This window comes from Sceloporus occidentalis, unplaced genomic scaffold (assembly GCF_023333645.1).
Source record: "Sceloporus occidentalis isolate IW3139 unplaced genomic scaffold, rSceOcc1.0.p SCAF_22, whole genome shotgun sequence".
Classification (NCBI taxonomy): domain Eukaryota; kingdom Metazoa; phylum Chordata; class Lepidosauria; order Squamata; family Phrynosomatidae; genus Sceloporus; species Sceloporus occidentalis.
The window spans coordinates 1565809-1588652 of NW_028317002.1; the positions used below are offsets into that span (position 1 = coordinate 1565809).

Below are 22844 nucleotides of genomic sequence, written 5' to 3' on the forward strand. Positions count from 1 at the left end.
CTTGAATTAATCAACACAAGAAACTTAACAGGAAAAAAAAAATAACTCCGCGGAGGAATAATCCTGCAAATACTAAGAACATGACATTTACACACCTTTGTATATACATAAGGTGGGTTTTTAATGATTTTAATCTGCCAATACATTCCCATCTGATTATTTAGTTAAGTGAACTGGAAAATGTAGGATTCCTGAAAAGTGACAGCTTTTCTTTTGGGAAAAATATATGTCTGGAGAAAAGTAGATAAACCAGACTTTAGCTATACATAACAAATCGATCGAAATTTTCTTTAAAATGCACACATCTACTACAATAGAGTTGGTAGGTTTCTAGAATGGTCCGCTTCTTCTTTGCTAGTAATGTTTTAATAACATGGATACATGTTAGTGTTAAATTTGTATTCTCCATTGGGTATCAGCACTATAGAATACAACGTAGTAATAATAATTTAATGTGTATTTTGCATACTTTCAATACACAGCTGTCATTTCAATATTTGCCTTTTGCCGGAATGATTACGAAAAGGTTTTTGTATTTGCAAATTATGATAACTTGTACACCCAACACAAAAACCAAGTGTTTAATAAAATAAGCCTTTTAAAAGTAAATATAAAAAATTTCCATTCTGCAAAATAAGTTCGATTACTTTGCCTATCAAATTTAACCGACAATTGCAGCTTCTACAAAACTTAGAGAAAGGACATTAATGAACCAGAGCAACTATTAAAAAAAAAAAAAAAAAAAAAGTTCAACAATTAGGATTAATAAAAATGTGTGTTAAATTTGAATCAAACTGACAATTTGGTTAATTTCTAATATGTATGAAAACAGCTTTAGCAGGTAAGATTACGGAGTCTATGAAATTCATAAAAGCAGTATTATATTTAATCTTGGAAATTTTAATTATATTGTTCATTTTATCTGATGTTACCTTGGCAACGCTTAACTATTATTTTCTTAGCTACTCATTTTTAAGCAAACCAAAATGTTCACAATAATCCTCAGTTTACTATTACAAAGACAAAAAAATGGTGATGTATTGTTAACTTCTTGTAGACAAGGTATAATTGGTAACTGTTAAGACCGGTCACTTTCCCCAAACCCTACATTATATATCCTAATTAAACCAAAATAATCATAGCAGGGGAACTTCCCAGGGCAGGCAATGTGCCGCTTAGGGGTGCAGTTTAGGGGCACAGCTAGTCCCAAACTGTATTGAGCGTTAGGACATTTTTAGAAGCCACCTCATATGCTATTCTCAGATTGGCCAGCTTGTTTCTCCCCTTTAAACTCTCTCTCTCCATCGTTATTTGTCAAATACAATGAAAATATATTAAAAAATTGCTCCTCTTAAGTGGTAAAGCCTTGGCAACAATAGTAAAAGGTATTCTCCATGTGACTGGATACTTTTGTTTTTCGCTACCCTGAAATGATTCTGTAAAAGCAATGGCATAGTAAAGATAAATAAAAAAGAGGAACCAAAACAACTTCTTGTTTTTCAATTACCCTTATATTAAATTTTACCCTAACCACTTCCCTTGTTTAGATGACTTTATTTAAGACTACAAAATAAACACTAATGACATTTGTCATCAAACACCAATGTCATTTGTCACCAAGCTGACAAGGCAACCTCGCACCTACATGTAAAGAATTTGTCGTTTACCACATCCCGATTATGCTAGGCCACAGCACAAAGAAAGAAAGGTGCCTTTGTACTGACTACCTCAGAAAAACCAGCTGATATATCCATTATCTTAATATTTATTAACCCATGCAATGCTATTTCAGGTAGCATTTAAAACAAACTTAACTATTCTTTTATCAATGAAGCAACCAGAGGGCAGAGAAGATCCCTCTCAAGAGATATAGTTTGCTCTGCACGTTAGTTTTAATTGCAACTGGATGAAGTGTGTGTTAAATCTAGAGAGGATCTTCTCAGTTATTTGTGATTTTAGGAGCCCCTCAGAACACAATCATTATTGCAAAGAGTTCTAATATGGTAGTGATTGACCTCACAGTTGCCTATTGACAAACACAGACTGATTAGATTGGAGGACATAGGAACTTGTTGCCCATAATATATGTAATGCTCCATGGGCAACAACGTGACCTCATCAGACAATTCGGAAAAAATGCAAGGAAAGGAGTATGAAAATCTACCGGTGTTCCAAAAGACAGAAAAATGATTGACTAGTATCAACTATCTTCAGAAAGTGCCATGATGATAGACTTCATCACCACACTTTTTTTCTAGTAAGTTAGGACACACATTTTGCAAGTATGGTCAAGGCCTGCTTTTTTAAGAGTGCTATTCTTAGAAAAGCAGCAATTTTCTATTTTAACTCACAATAAGAACAGTCAGCTTTTAAATGTTAAGGTCACATGATTGTGAAATGATGAAGTACAACAGAACATATGGACTTTCATGCACAATGGGGCTCTATTTGGGAGGGCTGTATCTGACCAGAATATATATACCGTATTGGCTCGAATATAGGCCGCACTTCCCCCACTTTAAGTCTTTAAAGTGGGGGTGCGGCCTATATTCGGGGTCTAGCGCCCGACGCCCGGGACATGCAGTTCCGGGCGCCAGGCAGGCAGCAGGGTTAGGATACAGATCCCCCGCAGCGGTGCAGGGGACCTGCATCATACTCTCCGATACGCTGAGACAGCCTCCCCTGCCAGCCCGGGAGGTTGTCTAAGCGCATTGCGCAGACGTTCATCGGCAGTGGTGATGCGCGTAAACAGCCCCCGCTGCCGGCAGATTTTAATAATCTCCCTTGCCGGGAATTATCTTCACAATATCTGATCTTTTGTAATACGACCGATTGAGGCGGTCAGTATCATAGAATGAGGACAATGGTAGTGGGAGTTTTTTTGAGTGTGTCCCTGGGATCAGCATGAGGCAACTGCAGATGTGGTATAAATATTTGTGCCTATTACTGTAAACCGGTTTGGATGTGTTTGTCTCCAAGTATAAATTTAGTAAATATATATATTTATTAAGATGCCATTTTACAGGGAACTTGCAACACTGTAAATACAAAGAATATTTTTTTAGGTGTAATAATTATTTCGGACTGTCTTCTATTGTGGAAGTTGGGTGATTCAGCTATCTGAAAGCAATTAGAAGAAAACTAAAAGAATTGTATTAAAAAAAAAAAAATAAATAAAAAAAAGAGGAACAGGATGCTGATTTTTTTCAGATCTCATGTGTGTTTGAAGCAGTTTCAAATCATTTCCAGAATAAAAAGGCTGAAAAAAGGATAAAAAGTGGAAAGTTCTTGTAATAACCAAGAAAGGTAATTTTTCCCCATAAAACTACAAACAGCAATACAAAAAGGGAACTTAGTGTACTCTGTTAAGATAAGTTATTGTCAGCACTCAAAATGTAAAATAAGAAAAATTATATAAAATGTTATATTTAAAAAGTTACCTCTGGGAGAAAAATAGCATTTTTTTTTATAGTCTTGCATGTAACATAAGACAATATCTTAAACAGGTGATTAACAATTAATGTGGTCTTTATCATTATAGTAAATACAATTATATAAAGTAAGAACTACAACACAATAGGGATTTTGTTATGTTGAAGTACACAGTAACTTTGCCGCTACTGAATATCTGGATGAGAATTATTGCAAAGTTTTGGATGCTTCAACAGTTTAAACTGCTTCTTTATGAGCAAAACTTAAAGATCTATAAAAGCAAGACATTGGCCTGATTTGAATAATTTGGTGGAAGGGTGCAGCAGACGCCTACACCTTTGAAATCTGCAGGTCTACAAGAAAAATTGCTGGCACATAGCTGTTTAAAGAGCTACCCAAAAAGATTTTCCATTAGCAACAACAAAAAAAGTTAACCAATAACCATACCTTTCACAATGAAATACTCAATAGGAATGCAAAAAGAGATGCATTAAAAGAGTTAATATAGACAACATATATGGCAGAACACAGAAAATGAATGTGTTAAAGAACCAATTACCTTTCCTGAGATTGCTCCTCATACATTCGCTCTTTTCCTTCTTTAAAGAGTCTGATTGCCCTCTTTGATTTCTTCATTAGGCTGTCTATGTAGATTTTAAAATACTCATTCTCACTGAGCTGCACAAGCTTCTGGTTATCATCATACTTGCTCAGTATAAGACGCAGATGTTGATATGTGTCAGGTAAAATATCAAGAATGTAAGGCGGGCTGTTCTTCAGCTGAAGTTTTGGATTTTGACATAATCTTACCTGGAAAAGGAAAAAAAATATGTTAAATGTAAAAAAAAAATTTAAAAAAAATACACCAAGGCCAAAGTCAGATATTGACCACAACTGTATTATTACTTTATTAGTAAGTATAACAATGTGCACATTGCTGACCTATACCGGTATCTGGCGATTTGGAAGGTACTTTTATCTACCTATCAATAATTCCCAACAGTTAAGTTTTCTCAATTGATCAGAAATTCCTCAAGGAAATAAAATGCTGCAGAAAGGACAAACTGCTAAGGCAAAGGCACCAAGCTTTTGTTTGTGTGGCTGTTAGGCATAGCATCAAGGCAGGTCAGTGTGAAATCCATAGAAAGGCACGCTACTTCAAAACAATAGAGACAGATGCACTGCGTGCACACACAAATATGCTGAGTGCAAAAATACATATATGTACATTTAGTATAATCTTATTAATATAAACATTAAAACACCCATATAGACTAATCATACACAAAATTAATATACAAACACATACTCTGACATCAACAGTGAAAATCTATTGCTCTGTGCACTGATCCTAAGGGGCACTATGCAGGCACAGTGACCTTGGAGCTAAACCTCACTAGGCAACCCGGCCTCCTGCAAACTTCCAACTTAGCTAATAAACCCCTCTTTCATTGAAACTCTCAGGGCAGGGGACTGGTGTTTGTCCATGTCCAGTGCCTGATCACTGCCGTTAAAGGCTGACTGGGGTAAGCCCTGCTCATACCCAGCAAATATTGTGGGTACCAACACAAGATGACCATCAGTGGAGGAAAAGGACAGAAGAATTTAGTCCCTCCTAAACAGAAACAGTTGGGAGGTATCGTGGGAGAGGTTTTAGGAACTACATACCCACTCGGAGAGTAGCCACACACACAAAGTATTCTCCTAGTTTGATCCTCTTTTTTGGCATGCAAAGAGTAACCAGTGTGTTGCAAACACCAGATCCAGTGAAAACATGAAAAGGATAAAAACTAAAATATAAAAAAGGGATGAAAACTGCTTTCTGTTGCGCATTCACAGGAAAGGCCCATACAGTATATCTTGGCTGTCCACTTAGCTCTCTGCATATTTACGAGAAGCGTTTGTCGGAGAACAAAGCATCTCTCTTCCTCTCACTCAAAGTCTAATGGTGAAATGATGCTTCCCTAGAGGCTCTGGGTCAGTATGTTACATTTTCAGGATGGGGAGCATCATGGACATACCCAATCTCTGGACTACTGAGCCTGTGCCATACAGCTGCCTACTAATGATTCCTTGTCTCTGTAGAGGCAGACAGGGGAGGAGATAAATCAGACTTAAGTCTCATTTTCTAACTCAAATAATTAAACCAAAAAGTACAATACAATTTTGAGAACCAGATATAGATGAGATTCATCACCTTGGCACACAGGGACAGATAGTGTCACTGTGCAGATAAGAGTCAATTTGACATCTATTCTGCTCTTGATGGCTGCATCAAAAATATCTAGTTTGGTTCACAATAGGAGCCGTGACGATGCTATCTTCATCTTGAAGGATAATTATCAGAGCATTGACAACAGTAATTGTTGTGTACCGCTCTAATCCTGAACTTTGGCAGGTTACTAGACCCACTGAAATATGTGGAAGACATTCAAAGTACAAAAAAGCATGGCCTTTAGAGATCTGTTACAGTTGATGCTGTAGCCAAATGTAGCTATGAGAATGTATAGAATGGTCAATTCCATGCAGTGTGTCATTACCTACGTATAGCTCATCATACATGTACCATGTTCCAGGGGGTCTTAAAATTTTACTTACACAAAGAAAAATTTTATTAAATAAATTAAGACTTTTGCCCAAACTGTATATTACAGTTTTTAAAACTTTGAAATTATTAATTACAAGCTCACTTATGGACTGTATCATGAGATTAATTCTTCTGGACTATAAAGCTTTAATGTGACTGCTGACTGGTCGAGCCTTGGCCTGTCTGCTATGGTCGGTATTGAACATGTTCTGACAAACAGCAAATGTCGACTCAAGGCAGATCAAAAAACCTTCCAGTCCCAGGAGGATGTGAGCATCTACAAGAGTGCAGTCCCTATTCACACAGCTCATGTAATCATAGAACTGTTCAACAAAACCCGACAAACATTAGAGACTGTTTATCTCTAGTAAACACATCCTAGCATATTTGTAATCATGTCAATATTGTCTAATCATTATATTTTATACGTTTATTTACCTACAATGAAACAACTGAACTGAAACAACTGAAAAGGTAATCATTTGCATAGGAAACATTTGAAGGGGCTATTAAGGGGCATAACTACTAAGCAGGGAAGTCCCTCTGGCTTTTTCTGATGTTTTAACCTTAAGTTACTTGCTAAATATCTCATTACAGCAAACACTGTCTCTTGAGCAAAATATCAGCGACAATCCTACAACCGGTTGGGAATAAACTGAAATAAGATAAGAACCAGCTGGGGTTAACCATCTATTTAACACATTTATTTCCTGCTGTGCCAACACAGAGGATATGCACTGTATATGTACAGTATAGAATTAGTAGGATTTTAAGTCATGCTGGTGATAATCAAGTGAGAACCACAACATTTTCTAAAAAGTAAAAGTATGTAATCCTCCCATCTTTTTCAAGAAACATTATTAAAAGTCAAGTTACTAAAAGGTGCATATCAGTCCTATTTTCACTTTAAACACATATTGGAGTCCTTTTCGCAAGGAGTCCAGTGTATTACTACATGTAATTATTGCAAGCATTCTTTAGTCAATAAGATAGAACATTAAATGTCTGCCTCATTTCACTACCCAGGAGATTCTACAACAGTATGCCTAGTCAATGAAAGCAGAGTTCCCAAATGAAATAAATGGGAGTAGACACAGCCAATTGTGTATATATTATCTGACGTTAGCGATTATCTACTATGTGATTAACAAATCTTGCTGCTTCAATAACACTGAGCATTTCCAAGATTTAAGATTTCCAACAATTAAATATAAATATACAATTTTCAACACTGTTCAGTAACCTTTTCAACTAGTGATTCTCAAAAGGACTTTTTTTGGTGGTAAACACCAGCAAATTACAAAAATCTACTACTTACAATTTAAAACTTTATATAGGATTACAAAATTATACACATAAAACACACACTCTTATAGACACACACACACACACACACAATTCTGCTGCCCTCACATACACTCTGGACAGACCACACAGTTTTTAAGGCACATGGTTCAACCCTCAACTTCTACAATGGCCAGCTGCCAGCCTTGGAAAACATGAGCATCTTCAGGTAATAAAGTATTTTTTCCCCAAAATTGTGTGCCATAACTACATACTATAGATAGATCTCTGTACTTCAGCCACTGACTGGGGATCCACAAGTAAAAGTGGTTTATTGCTTTATTTCTTAAAGTGTTTCATCAATAAAAACATTTTTTTAAAAAATCTATAAAATTGTACAGATAATAAATGCAGAGGACACTCACTTTCAGTGAGCCATGGACGGAGGCTGTGTTGGTTTAGAGTAGATAAATCAGAAGCCAGCAACACACATTTAGATGCTATGGCCATTTATTTGTTGAAGTGACTGTGTACAGAAACGGCTATACCAAGAATACATCCTGTACGGTTTTCACATGTTCTATAATATATACGTTTTCATAATTTTTAGACTTTTTTGTACCATTACGCTACAGTTTTGCTTGTGCTGCTGTTGTTTTGATACTTTGTATTTAAACTAAAGTGATAGACATCCAATAAAACAGACTAGAACAACTCATTTTACAATTAAAAAAAAAAATCGGTAATGCCTAAAAAAGAAGTGTATATTTTAGTGGCATTCTTTACATTTAAAGAATAGCCCTAAAAAATAACTACATACTGCTAACAAAAAAAAAACAAAAAACTATTCTAAACAGGATGTGCTCAACCATAAGGCCAAACATAAAAGACAACAAATAAAACAGCCCCTTTTACTGAGGTCTGCATAATCAACAAAGCACATAACCACTTCACGATGCTGTAGGGTGGCCTTCATGTGAAAATCATTCACAGATGTTCTGTTGCATTTCTAATGGGACCCTAACATGCAATTATTTAACACATTCCATTGTCTACGTTTCCACTATCTTTCTGTACCTAAATCATAACAGTAACATGCTTACACTTAATTCACTAACAAGATTATTCAGCTTGTGTTATGCAAATCCCTAGGAAATTGCCAAAGCTGGGTGTCAGGGTTAAGGAGGTGGCGCTAGCCACATATATGCAGATATAGACATCAAAAGAACTGGGACAGGTTGGTAGGGCAGTGGTAGGTAGGCATGGGTTGGTTTCGAATCTCCAAAGAAGTTTAAGGGTTAAAATGTAGTAGAGTAACAATATACACATATTAACAGCAGAATGTGTGGTTACTAGAGAAATTATGTAAATTAAATACATTACTCATGCTCTACTGCATTAATAGCTATTAAATGGATATAAAAGTCTCTGGCCAGAAAAAAAAATAAAAAAAGATGAATTAAGATGTACAGAACCATACCAGAGTATTGTTAGGGATGGGTAAACAATATACAGGTGGAAGCAGAAATTAACTGTAGATAGTTGTAATATTTACTACATGTCTTTTAATACCCAATACTTTGGGACAACCATCAATTAGAAGATTTTGATGTAATTAAAAATCTTTGTTTTCAGCATTTCAGGTATTTCACTCATGTAACCCAGTAGGCAGCACTAGGTCTTGTTTGCTTAAACTTTTCAAAGGTTATGTATCGGTATTAGTCAGCAGCCAATTTTATTTTTCCAATTACAGAGGCGTGGTGGTAACCAAGATGGTATGTGAGCCCACACGTACAGTGTAATGAACAAAAAACAGATAATGCTGGTCAGTTACAGGTGCTGTTCCACTTAGACATACATTGCATACTAAAAAGTACAATTAATGTAAGTAAACTTTACAGATCTAAAATGTTATTATTTCCTCTGAAGGAGGAAGTCACATAGAAACAACAAAGTAGCATTTCATTTTTTATGGCAATAACCTATCGGTGCCTACTTTATATCACATGACAACAGAATGTTAACAGCTAGAAAGGAAATGAGGCAAAATTTGACATGGTTGAAGAACTGTTTCTGGAAGGGTTTGGGCAGTATTGGGAACGATGCTTCTAATGTTGAATTTAGTTTGAAAAGCAAACAGGGCAATGAGAAGTGTGAAAGACAACCTGGAAAATGTGTCACTGGAAACAGAACTAGAAGATTATCTTAAGCTTTTACTTAACAAAAGGCTCTGTTTGTATGTCTGTCATTTATGGTTCTGCATTTGACTAACAGTCATTGGGGTTTTGCATATATTTCTGAGGCTGTTTTGTGTTTCATATGCCACTGGTGACGTGTCTACTTTTTGAAAGGCTTTCAGTATATCAATTTAGTAGGGACAGTCGCTCTTTGGAGCCCAAATTCCTCCTGTTCCTCTTCTCTACTGTGATAACTTTCTTTTCAAGATATCACAGCATCACTGGATATGAGTGTTTCACAACTCACAACCCAAAGTCATATTTGTGTACATAAAGAGTAAAACACATGTATAAATAAACTGTTCACAGAAAATACACTATAAGACATATAAAAAGTCCTGGCCATACCAAAGTGTTATTACCAATTTAAAAGGTTGGTACATATGGCTAATTAATAAAGCATAAAACATTCTAATGCTAATAAAACTGTAAATGTATCCAATATACGAGGTTGTCAATAAATGCAGATTGTACAATCTAAGCATTAAATGCATATATTCACTATTATGACACAATTCTTGCACCTGTCTTTGTGGTTTATGGCTTCAATAACCATCATAATTTAAGTGGAGGGTCATGGCAGTTTTAGTGTACAAGGTCCTTGTTCAGGATAACCTTATGCCTATCACATGCATCCTTTCCTAAGAAAAACTAACTGCATCTAGCAGTATAATAATCTGTATAATCAGGAACTTGCCAGGGTTGGCTGCCTAGCTCCCTCTCTCTCATGTTGGTGAGGCTGCAATAAGGGCACTAAACGTGGTCTTGCCCCAGTTAAACATTGGAGGGGTGAGGGAAGGCAATAGGGAGATGGACCTGGATAAGGGAATGGCCATGACCAAACACTGCTGTACTGCCCAGAGATAAAAGTTAAACCCATAGATCCTGAGGAAGCAGTGAAGCACAGTTCCCAGGTATGGTAATGTTTGGTATCCACATTCATCAAGCATTATGAGAGTGTTGGTAATTGTCTGTGCCTTATATCTATGAGGGGTCAGCAACTAACATTGGTTAGCAAAACCAATCTGTGGGTAAGGGAATCAAAATCCTTCATGCATATAGCACAGTATGAATCTACCAGCAGAATTCACACACACACATACATATATATATATATATATATATATATATATATATATATGAAGGTCATGACCTACACAATGTATGTCTGGAGTTTGCATGTGCACTGAAGGACTTGTAGTTAATGAAGCTGTTCTTCGGTTTATGGCTAATTTAATTCCATATTGTACTGTGGTGTATGGGGAGATGCAATAATAAAAGACATGTAAAAATGCTTCATTAAACATCTCTACAGAAAGAATATTCTAAAAGAAAAACAAATTTTCCCCTGGGCTTTTACATTGGAATACATGCAAACAGATTATTTTATGAGGCTTTTTAATCTGGAATTAAAAAGAATTACAGAGGATACGTAATTGGAGTCTTTTAAATTTTAGCTGTGGTTACTAGCTGGTCAGTGCAAAGCAAGCTGCTAATCAATATTTTTTCCATGGCAAAGAAAACCGTTATTGGCTAATGATGAGAAAGTAACTGCAATTCACACATTTCCTCTTGATACTTTCTGCACGTTCAACGATAACATTTCTTTAGTAACATGCAAGAAAGCACTTCAATTTATAGAAATTCAAAAGAGAAATAGAAAGGGGTAAAAAATGAATTGTGAAAACTAACGGGCTAATACAGTGTTTTTAATTAATGTAAGAAACGGGGCCAGACTGACCAATAAAATTGGTCCTGGTACTTTAAGGCCAGGGGCTAATAAGTTATGTACATGTGGCTGCCTGCTTGAAAAACACGACCGCACACTATGTTAATACACTCACGGTTCATGTAGCCGTGTGTATCTAGACAACATCCTGCTCGGTTAGAAAAATAAAACAGACTTGTTTTTATTTTATTTTTATTTTTTTAACATGGGAGCTTTCATGTATATTTGTCACCCACCATATTGTTTTCTCCCATGCACACAGTACAGTAGAGAGCGAGAAAAAAAAAAAAGTAAAATTTGATCATTTTGGTCATTCTCTAAAATTAATTTTGCGACCAATCACCTTCTAAATTTAAAAGAGTCTATTGATATCTTTGCAGCAAGACCAGGTAGCCTTGTTTACAGATCAAAATCAGTAACATACACTTACCATAACAAAACCTTATCTGTAAATCATGGAGAAAGGTATCAACTTCCTGTTCTGGGGGTCTATGCGGTTTATCGTGATGTTACAGGAAAGTCCCGTGGAACAAAACAGTAAATAATGTAAGCTAGCATTGACAATAACATGATTTTATCTAATTTTCCTAAAATAAACTTCCTTTATCTGCAGACCTGGAGGCTTCCCCTTTCCACACAAAGTTGATTAGTTATGGTAATACTAATGATGTATGTTCCTCAATAGTTACAGTGTCCAGCTGGTTGATTAACAATGAGCCACGGGCCATATGATAAGACGTCAGGTGTTTGTCTAGTATATGAGGTTAAGATAAACAGAGCTAGGACAAATACATGACAGATGCAATATATATATATATATACACATACACACACACACACACACACACACACACACCCCCCCTAACTGTCCCGATTTGGACGGGCCTATCCTTACCTCTGTCCAGCTTTGCAGGGGCAGAGGAAGGGTGAGACGAGAGCGATACTCACCTCAGGTGCAGCTGCGAGGGGGCGCACAGCTGCCCGATCAGCAGCTGCAGCCTGCAGGACTAGTCGGGAGATCACAATCTCCCTCTAGTTGGCTCCACATTAGGGAGCATGAGGTCTGTCACTTTAGACCTCTCTTTACTGCTCCCGAATCACTATGTACCAGCAAATAATGCTGAGCGTGGGATATGAGGTCGTACCCCCACGCTCTGCATCAATAGACAGCGCCTAGTGATGAGGGAGCAGTAAACGAGTTCTGAAGTGACAGACCTCGCAATGTCACCACAGGATGGAGGATGAGGTAAGAGATGTATGTGTGTATGTGTGTAAAGGCAGGTGTGTGTAAGGGCAGTGCACGTGCGTATGCGTGTGTGTAAAGGCAGGTGTGTGTAAGGGTAGTGCACGTGTATGTGTGTAAAGGCAGGTGTGTGTAAGGGCAGTGTACCCATGTATGTGTGTGTGTGTGTGTGTGTAAGGGCAGTCTGTACGGACAGGCGTGTGTAAGGGCAGTGTAGGAGTTTGTGTGTGTTTATGGGCCGGTGTGTGTAAGGGTCCTTGGTGGGAGGCTAACATTATCCTTTTTTTTTTTTTTTTTTTTTATTAAAAAAATCTCTGCTGCTGTGGACTACTCTTCCAATGATGCTCAATCAGCATTATGGTGAACACCTGGCTGGCTGAGAATCATGGGAATTGTAGTTCACAAATAGCATGCAGCTTTACTGTTGACTGCACTTCCAATGATGCTCGGCCAGCATCATGGAAGCAGGATGTCTGGCCGAGCCTCATGTGAACTGTAGTTAACAGCAGATGATGTGACCGGTGTTAGTTGTGAATTATAACTCCCACGATGCCTAGTCACGGTGGACACCTGGCTGTCTGAGCATCCTGGGAATTGTAATTCACAGCCAACATCTGCAGCATTATCTACCGTTAGCTGCACTTCCCATGATGCTCAGCCAACATCATGTTCGTAGTATGTCTGGCTAAGCCACATGGGAATTCAATTCAATGCATTGGGTTTTTTTAATATGCATGACTGTGCTGACAAAAACGAAGAGTGTTTTAAGTGGGGATGCAAGCGCAACATTGTAAAGTGCGATTGCTTTTATTGCTGAGTTCCACGAGAGCGATTTGAAAAAAAGTGTCCCTCTTTCACATTTTGAAATGTTGGGAGGTATGTATATGTTGTTGTTTGGTTCCAGCAGATGAGAAGGGAGGGAACTTCAGGATGGTAAATTGATCAGATAACGCAGACTCACATCAGAAGCGATGCCACTGATTGCCAGACAAAAAAAATCAATAAATAAAAAAAAAAAAATCACAAGCTCTATTTAGTTTTAAAGTGAATAATTATTTATGCTAAAAGCTGAAATGGAGACAGTTCCCCTTTAACTCAGTTCAAGAAAAAGTCTAAGTTTAGCTCTTACAAATACCTGAACACTGAGTGTTCTAAATCAGACAGTCTTTGAGGTTATTTCACTTAAAAGCAATATTTAATCCAAACAACTGAGCTACAGTTTGTCGTAAGTTTTACCTACAGAATTTCTAACAAAAAAAAAAAAAAGATCTACATTTGGGTGAATTAGGATTTGTTCCATATATGCTGTATTTCAATTAAAAAAAATCAATAAATACATATGATTATGACATGGTACATTGTAAATACAATGAAAATAATAAACATGACATATACAGCCATATAACATGTGTGCTCCATGGAATATCAAACACACACAAAACTAAAAATGACTTAAAGCATTGAAAATAATGGCACCAATAAAAAGCATAATTATCATTCTTGAGATTATACGGTAATACGGTATATACCTCAAGGCTATAAGCACCGTCTTCATTTTAGACATCACCTTACAGTCTTACAAAGAGAACAGACGACAAGGCTTGAAAGATTTAGCTAAGCAAACTCAATTTCAGAAAAATAATAAAAAAGGAACCCGGGAGGCAAACCCTTCTGCAGAATAGCAAAGTTATCATTATTTCTAGAACCAGCTATGAAATTTGCAATTTCATTTAGAAAAGACTCTGCATTCAAGTCATTTATACAAGCAACCCTGAACAGTACATGTATATATATTATATGTATGTTACGTAGTATTAATAGAGCAATTTCCGCTCGTCCGCAACTACATGAAACTGCCAGAACAGTGGCAAAACTAGCAAAGAAGGAAGAGGAGAGTGTGTCGGTAAAGGGTTCCAGCTGGAGTGTATCTGAAACCAGTTTGGCAATTTACCTTTCATGATGTTAACAGAGGGACAGAGAGATACAAAAGTAATTGCTGCTTTTGAAGATAATAGAGAATACCAGTCTGGGGTCTCTGATCTTTTTTTTTTTTTTTTCTCCTCTTCTACTCCTACTTTCCTTGAAGATATTCCATACACTCCCCACAGAGGATCACCGTAAGGCTAATTACAGATCTAAGTTTATTATAGAAATTTAATAAGGGCAGAAATTCTTGGGGAGCTTAACTTTCAGAATTCTAGTGACCTAAAGTTCTCAAGACACCTTATAGTTTTTCCAACTGCTTCAATTCCATTTACAAAATTATCACATTATTAGGAGAAAGATGTGCGAGATGCTGTACTACAATCATTTGCATACTTTCCTTCACATATCAGCAGGACACAGGGACATAACACAACTAATCAACTCCTAACCCATTACGAACCAACACTACCGTAGCCATAATAACACTCTGTTAATAGAAATACTGTATACGCTACAGTGTACCTCCGTGCATGACAATGAAACATAGGGATTTATTCGCTAAAAGAGAGGTGTACAAGTATTCCCCTTATTATCTAGTCCTCCATGGTGCAACCGTGGCAAATTTATCTCAATGCTGCTGACCACACAAGTATAAAAATGAAAGCGGCCTAGAATCCAAGATTATTTTTTTTTTTTAACCCCTTCAGTACAATGCACATAAAGCATACTTTCTTGGCAGGTTATGCCAGGACTACTTAGCCCACATAAATAGCCCTCTTTACAACCGCGAATACAGACTGCCAAGGTATATAAAAAGCGGTGCATAGTGCAAACACATTCCGATTATACAAAACCGACATCCCAATGTTTCCCCAGTGATAAACCGGACCAGCAGTTAGTAGTCATGATTAGTGTCCTAGTAACGGATCTATAAAAAGGGGAATAGACAGATATTTCATGACTATGCAGTACTTCCATAGCTGCTTCTTCAATCAATATGCACTTTAATATTTCATACAGGCTGCTGGGACATCCCAACATCCTATTTGCTCAACGAGAAGCCAGAAAGAGAGAGAAGCAATATTTACAAAGTAGTAGTTGATAATATTTAATACCTGCTGACATTTTGTTGTACATCCCCTTTACAATTATTTCTCATTTAATTGACACTAATACTAATGCAGGCAATTGACAAACTCTGTTGCCTAATGTGAAGAGGCAGAATAAATGGCTATGACTAACTGCTTTCCCTCGCACAAAATCTGTCAAGTGGACTGCGATATGCAATACCATCTGTGCCTGAAATTAGAGTACTAACTGGCATGGTCCTCCTACTTTGTGCCTGAAGTGGATGTTTTCATTTCCTCGCCTAATTTTTTTTTATTTTTTTAAGCTGACAGCATTCTGGGAGTATGACTTTTTGTTGGAGTAACAGGCTATATGATCACGGGTGGAAGACCTCGGGATTTAACTGGGTTTTAACATTTTGTTCTCTGAAAGGGTAGAGAAGTACTTTGAAAACTAAAGCACAAAGTGGACCTCACTGCTAAAATAACAATAAAAGCAAAATTATCAAGGATGTTACTTTTGAGCTTAAATTGGCATCATTCTAGGCACTAAAATATCAGTTTCACAATTGCAAGCTTCTCATTCCTTGGTTTTGTTAAAACCTTTGCCAGGAACTCTATTTAACTATTCTGTGATGGGTGGTGGTCAGTCAACTACATGAAAAGCTTTGTGCCACTAAATCGCTGTTGAAATTGTTCTTCAGCTTGTGTTTCCTTTTTTTTTCTTTTCAACAAATGATCAATAGAGCATATTTGTAAAATGTTCAGGTAACAGAAATCTATAACATTTGATATACACAAAGGTGAATCCTCTGCACCTTGGGATGGATGAACTTGAGAAGAACCTGCATGAAGGCCACTACCTGTTTCCGCTGTATAAAAACAGGTCAGTTTCACCCACAGATAATAAACTTCTCAAAAAATAATGGAAGTGAGAGAGCTTTCTTAAACGGTCACTGAAACTCCGAGGTGCCCTTTCCTTTCAATGATCTGAAGTAAGGAAAATCAAACTTCAGCTTCTGTATTCTACACGTCACTATAAGGATTGTTTTCTTCTTTTTTTTTTTTTGCAGTTGGAGGTGTTATTTTTTCCATTGCTTGTACGTCAATGAAGTGTTTCCTTTACCAACAATATTCTAAAAATGTTATCATAGCTTTAAAACAGCCAATTGCTGCATATATATTGAGATTTTTTTTATTTGTATTTAATTTTTTTCTTCAAATTCAAGCATCCATTTTTTTCAATGTTTTCAAAATGAAGAAATCATTAAAAAAAAGTTACAAATGTATCAGTTAGTTATTTCAAATATATATATATATATATATATATATATATATATATATATATATACACAAAGAGGAAATATTTATGTGTAGTTCTGTCTTCAAATAACCGCATTAAAACAATAAAACACAGCAACCAAAACACCTTATGTGATCAGTGCCAACCCATGCAAGTAAACATTAGTAAGGCCTTTCAGACCATACCACTGTAATTGCCACAGAGAGACTGCTGAAATCTCACTCCTATATTATTATATTGCCACGATTATCCCTGAGAGTTGACCTCAAAGATTACCGGGTACAGACACTTCAAAGCAAGTTGTGTGCACCGGCTTACAGGAATCTTGCTGTTCATGTGACATTTCAACAGTATGGCCCTGTGGTTAGTGCATAGTTTTAAATGACGTAGCGCCTATGTATTTATATGTGGCAACATATACGATAAGTGATGTGAAAAACGTTTGGAAAAAAAATACCGTATTGGCTCGAATATAGGCCTCACTTTTTTCCCCACTTTAAGTCTTTAAAGCGGGGGTGAGGCCTATATTCGGGGTCTAGCGCCCGACGCCCGGGACATGCAGTCCCGGGCGCCGGGCAGGCAGCTGGGTTAGGATACAGATCCCCCACAGCGGTGCAGGGGACCTGCATCTTACTCCCCGATACGCTCAGACAGCCTCCCCTGCCAGCACTTCCCACGGGGGGGGTGCCGGCACGGGAGGTTGTCTAAGCGCATCGTGCGGACCGTCCGCACGATGCATTTTACTTCTGCCCCCCCCCCCCGATAATGAGCACCAGCTTAACAAATAACCCAGGTTTGTTTCAGGGCCAAAAAAGGACTGCAGGCTGAAGTGCGAATACTCAATGTGTTTCACATATTATGGATTGCAGCACATAAACCAAATCTTAATGTTCTGGTTTCAGGCCACGTCTTTGCAAGCCAGTGGCTATTGAGCCCAGAGGTAGGTCTGATACCTAATAGTAGATCATCAGTATACACTCGGAACATGTTGGGCAAAGAAGCATAAATATCATTCTCACCTTGCTGTAGTGAGGTAAGTGTATTTGTTTGTTCATTACAATCCATAACAGCAACATTAGACAGCATAAATCAAGGTAAGATTCTGACGTGAAGAAAATAAATAAGGGTTTTGGTGGTTTGTAAAAAGGAAGCAGATCCAAGAAATATTAGATGTGTGATAACAGCTGGAGTTTGCAAGCAAATGAATATGAATTATTAAGCAGAATGTAGAATCAGATAGATTTATGAGAATAGCCAAGAGATTTCCAGGACATTGGCAAATATGATTTGTACAATACAAACTAATGTTGGCATGAGGATTTACATGTGTTGGAGGCTGAATGGGGGTAACAGCATTCTTTTAATTATTACTATTGTGTAGTACATGGATTTATACACGTGTCATTATGACATACTGCAGCAGATAGCACTCAGGGTCCGGATATACGAGAGACAAATGTTGTTATAATTAGTATCATACAAAGATTTAGCAGAGAGGAAAAGGTGACTGGAACTTGGCTACTAATAATAAAAAAAAAATGTTGCTTAGGTGGTATCAATAGTATGAGAATATACCGGTCATTAAAAAATAACACGGAATGAAATTTCATCCTGGAGGACACTGGCAACCAGTGTACGGACTGGCAGAGAGGACTGGCGTGACAAGAAAGAGGCACCCCTGGCAGATGCAAGTACAGTTATCGATTGTCAAACGATGTACATACAGATAAAACGAACATCCACCATAGTATCTAGGTAACTATTAAAACCAATTAAATGAGTCAATCAGGGCAATAATCCCAACAGGCATATATTAAAAAATTGTCTTACATTTTTATATACTGTATCACTATTATGCTATTAAGGAATCGGTTTGCTGTGTATACATAAACAATAAGAATGGTAATAAAACGTCCAAAGGTCATGTCAGAAATACCCACAACCAAATATCTCTACCAGTAACATGAGAAAATCAGAAACTTTTCATTAAAGTAAAAAACAGTTGATGAATGCCTTGTGTTAAATAATGTCATGTGCATAGCTGACAAATGTCCCTGTTCAGTAGGGACAGTGCCTCTTTGGGACCCAAATTTCACAAGAGCTCAGCATATTTGATGAGTAAAAGTGTATCACAGTTTATACAGCTCTGAAAATCACAATAATGTGCAGAGACACAGCAGGAAATGTATTTATAAATTAAATTATGTAAATGAAACACAATATTCTACTTCTTAATGCCTTTGTTAAATAATGGCTATGTATAGATGACAAAGGCAAATTAATATTATACTTAGTAACTTCCTACTCTCTAGCCCAAACCTTTAACCTCATGTCCTAAAACAAAACTGTCCCATTTGAGAGTTGTGTGGAGGAGTGCATGTGTGAGTAAATTGTCCTATGATGGATTGTATGCATTAATTAAACACACAAATATATATATATATATATATATATATATATATATATGCATAGGATTTGTTGATAAACAATAAAACACAATACGCAATGTCCAAGAACCTTTGTTTCGTTCTGCTTAAATCCATTGTTGTCTGTGTAACCTCATTGTACAGCACCGTGGGATATGTTGGTGCTAGAATTACCATCACTTTATATAGCACCATCATATACCGTAGCACTGTACAAGAGGATTCACACAGGAATTGCTGTCTTTATGTAGGGGTCTATTCTTCAATAAGGGCAGAGTACAGGTAAAAACAGAAGTAGATGTGTCTTCTTGTTTGTTTAGGGGTGGAGTAATATTGTCCTCTATCAATTAAAGGGGAAGTACACATTTAACCCACAACAGTTAATGTTATACTAGGTCTCTACGCAAATAAGTGGTATATGGCTATATATATCGTAAAAAGTATATTACCAGAAAGCAAAACTTAGAAAGTAAACATTCATTAGCCAAACATTTACTCTGCTGGCCAACAATATAGTTCAGAGTAAAGAAACCTACAATATTAAAAATTTTCTTTGTTTACAAATGTGTTCTTAAGCGTATCAGATTACAAATATTTTTTCAAAAATATTGTATTTTAAAATAGTTTTAGTGTTTGGTGTTTTCAGACAGCTGTGTATTACCCATTTGTATGTGTTCTAACTGTAATATTAGACCAATCTACACTTGGTAAACAACAGAATAGCTCAATCTTAATCATCCAGCTGGACACTGACTAATTAAAGTCTGTGGAAGAACAGACTTCATTAGCATTACCATAAAGAATCGGCTCAATGTGGCATTTCCAGAAGATATCACATGCCTGAAAGTAATGGCAGCTCCCAGGTCTGTAGATAAAAGGAGTTTATTGGAACAAAATACATTTAATTTGTTTTTTTTGTATACAGCAATGTATTTTAATGTATTTGAATTAAAAAAATAAAGTTTACTTTTTTTTTACTTATGAATCTGACTAGCTTGCTTTTTGTTTTATAGAAACCATGTTTCTTGGTTCTTTGCATGACCTATTTATAGCCAGCATGTTATTTTTCTTAAGTTATGGAACAGGGTCCAAATTAACAAATTTAGGTATGACTTCAAGGGGTATTCTTTTTTTTCCATCTGTTATATTTCACTTTAAAACAAAGTCCATGTTTTATAAACCAATGTTCCAGATGAATTAAACATATTGAGCTCTCAAACCACAGGAACACCTGGTCCTCAGTCATGTCCCAGTGATTTTATCTTTTTTTTTTTTTTCTTCTTTCTTATCCAGCAATTCACATGTTCCTACACACACGATCATGCACATTTGATAAATACATGGTTTTTCCCAAAACACAGTCTAGAAGAAAGGTCCAGATGTCTCAAAGTAAGAGGTGTGGAGTGAATCCCAACCAATCAGAAAACAAGAAAGTAACAAAACAAGACTTAAATACTCATGCAGTTAGTGTAATGTATTGATCAAGCAAATTAATTGTATTATTGTTAGACCAAGTAACCTCTTAACTCTAAGAAAAACATACTACATAAAGATCACCTACAATTGTACACTAGCTTCTACTATACTGTATACACAAACACACCCATCACACACACCCACATATCAATCACTATTTTATCCCCAGGAGCAAATAAGTTCAGGTGACTAAAATGTATGTTTTGCAGCATATGATACATTCTCTAAAATAAATGGCTAATACCTTTTTGATATGGTCTCTCTTCATACAATAGGATGAATACATAACAAAACCTAAGACTACCTGTAGATATAGATCAAAACACTCAATTCAGGAAATTTTCAACATTCAATAACAAGTTCTGTCTTAAAAGACATTTTCAACATTCAATAACAAGTTCTGTCTTAAAAGAAACAGCATGCTACAACTAGTTAGTGCTAACTTCCCAGCACAACTGCAGCTGGATCCCTCATGTGACTCTTACACCCACCCCCCCTGCTCTCTATTCATCTTTCAAGGCAACATATGGACCCCTCTCCCTAGCTCTAGCCTCTTGTTATAGCGATCACCCAGCGCTTTTACTACCGTCATCCCATGTGTGTACCCATTACATTCTCAGTGACTCTAATTACAGGACCTGCCACAATGTTCCTAAATCACAGTGTCATGCACACACATAAATACATCAATACATGAAGGAGAACTACTGGAAGGGGAATATATGGCTTACAAGAATAAATCAAAGCTTCAATGTACACACTGATGTAAATAATGTCAACAAAAGGCACATCTGATTTTCGATAATATATGGGAATATTTTTATTATGGCTACTCAGTAACACCTGGCAGCTCAGGGGTTAATAAAAGTTTACTAGTAAGGAATGGGGGGGGGTTAAGTTCCTAAAGAGTGACTTCTCTGTCTTAAGTTAGTTTTACATGAGCCAGCAACTAAACATGAATACAGGCACCCCACGTGGGGCACTGCGGGGGGCCGATTACCTTTACATGACAATGCCCCCCCATCATTCTCTTACCACTTTATCCATCAGTTTCCAGGTCTTCTCCACCGTCCTCCTGTCGGCCGCTGCCTGTTTTGGGGGTCCCACCGCGTCCTGGATGGCATCGAATAATCCCAAAATACGGCCCTTACGGGGGTTGGCCCCCCGGGCCCCTGGGAGACGCCCGGTTAGGGCGCTGCTGCTCGTGCTAGTACTACTACCGCTGCTGCTGCTGCTGCTGCTGCTGCTGGCCATGGTGTGGGTGGCAGGGAGAGGAGGCTCAAGGAACAGCCGCAGAGGCAGCTTCTACAAGGACACAGAGGACAAGATATTAAGGGGGTCTCGCTGCAGCAACCACCGGATCCCAGTACAGAGGGTGCTGATCGTGCTCCCCCCTTTTTACTTCAGCGCCTGCTGTTGGGACTCCGCTCCCCTCCTTCTCCCTTCTCATCCGAGCCGCAGGCAGAGTTGGTGAGGTCACCGGAGGAGGAGGGGGAAGAGCAGGGCTGGTTCGCTACTGCACAGTCCCTTTAAAGTGGCAGTCGCCTAAACCACGCGAGCCCAGCTCACCCTCCACAAGGGGATCAGTGAGGGGTAAAAAGGATCGAGAGCAGATAGAATTGACAACAGTTTGTGTGGAATTAAGAAATTTGTGGGATTAAGAAGAAGAAAAAAAAAGTAAGGACTCTAAGGAGAGAAAGGAAAACATATGCTAGAGAAGGGGAGAGGGCTCAGAGGGGAGTAGTGGGTGAGGCAGGCAAATGAGAGATTGACAGGGACACAATTGGGAGCATTTGGGTGAGACAGATGGTGTGGGGAGAAAGGGATAGTAGGGGTGAGTTTTAATGAAGAGGAGCACTGCTGCAAATGAGCAATGTGTGTGAATGTCACTGGGAGCACATGTTATGGCTTCAGCCTTCTGATGTTACTCTGTATTATTTTATTTCTAGCTGGTTATAAAAATATCAAGAGTCCATTCAGGCTTTAGTAAAACTATCACCGGCCAAGAATTGTATAATATCAGAAGGGCTGTCTGCGCTCTCTGGGTCAGACACTAATGCTAGTGGGGCAGAAACAATACACTAATGCCTACATTAGCATTCTACATGTCCTTGTGTGGGGGCAACAAAGAGCC

At 37.5% G+C, this 22844-nt stretch overlaps 1 protein-coding gene across 2 annotated transcripts in view; it reads right to left on the bottom strand.

Annotated features, from left to right (window-relative positions):
* LOC149300877 (E3 ubiquitin-protein ligase CBL-B-B-like) overlaps positions 1-21964 on the bottom strand; it is a 70670-nt gene extending 48706 nt beyond the window's left edge. For both annotated transcript variants that reach the window (XM_089484448.1, XM_089484446.1), the window contains exons 1-2: positions 21746-21964; positions 3992-4242 (exon numbers count right to left, since the gene is read on the bottom strand). In XM_089484448.1, the coding sequence (XP_089340574.1) occupies positions 3992-4242; positions 21746-21964 (470 nt within the window). The remainder of the gene's footprint in view (positions 1-3991; positions 4243-21745) is intronic.
* Between the last annotated feature and the right edge of the window lie 880 nt (positions 21965-22844).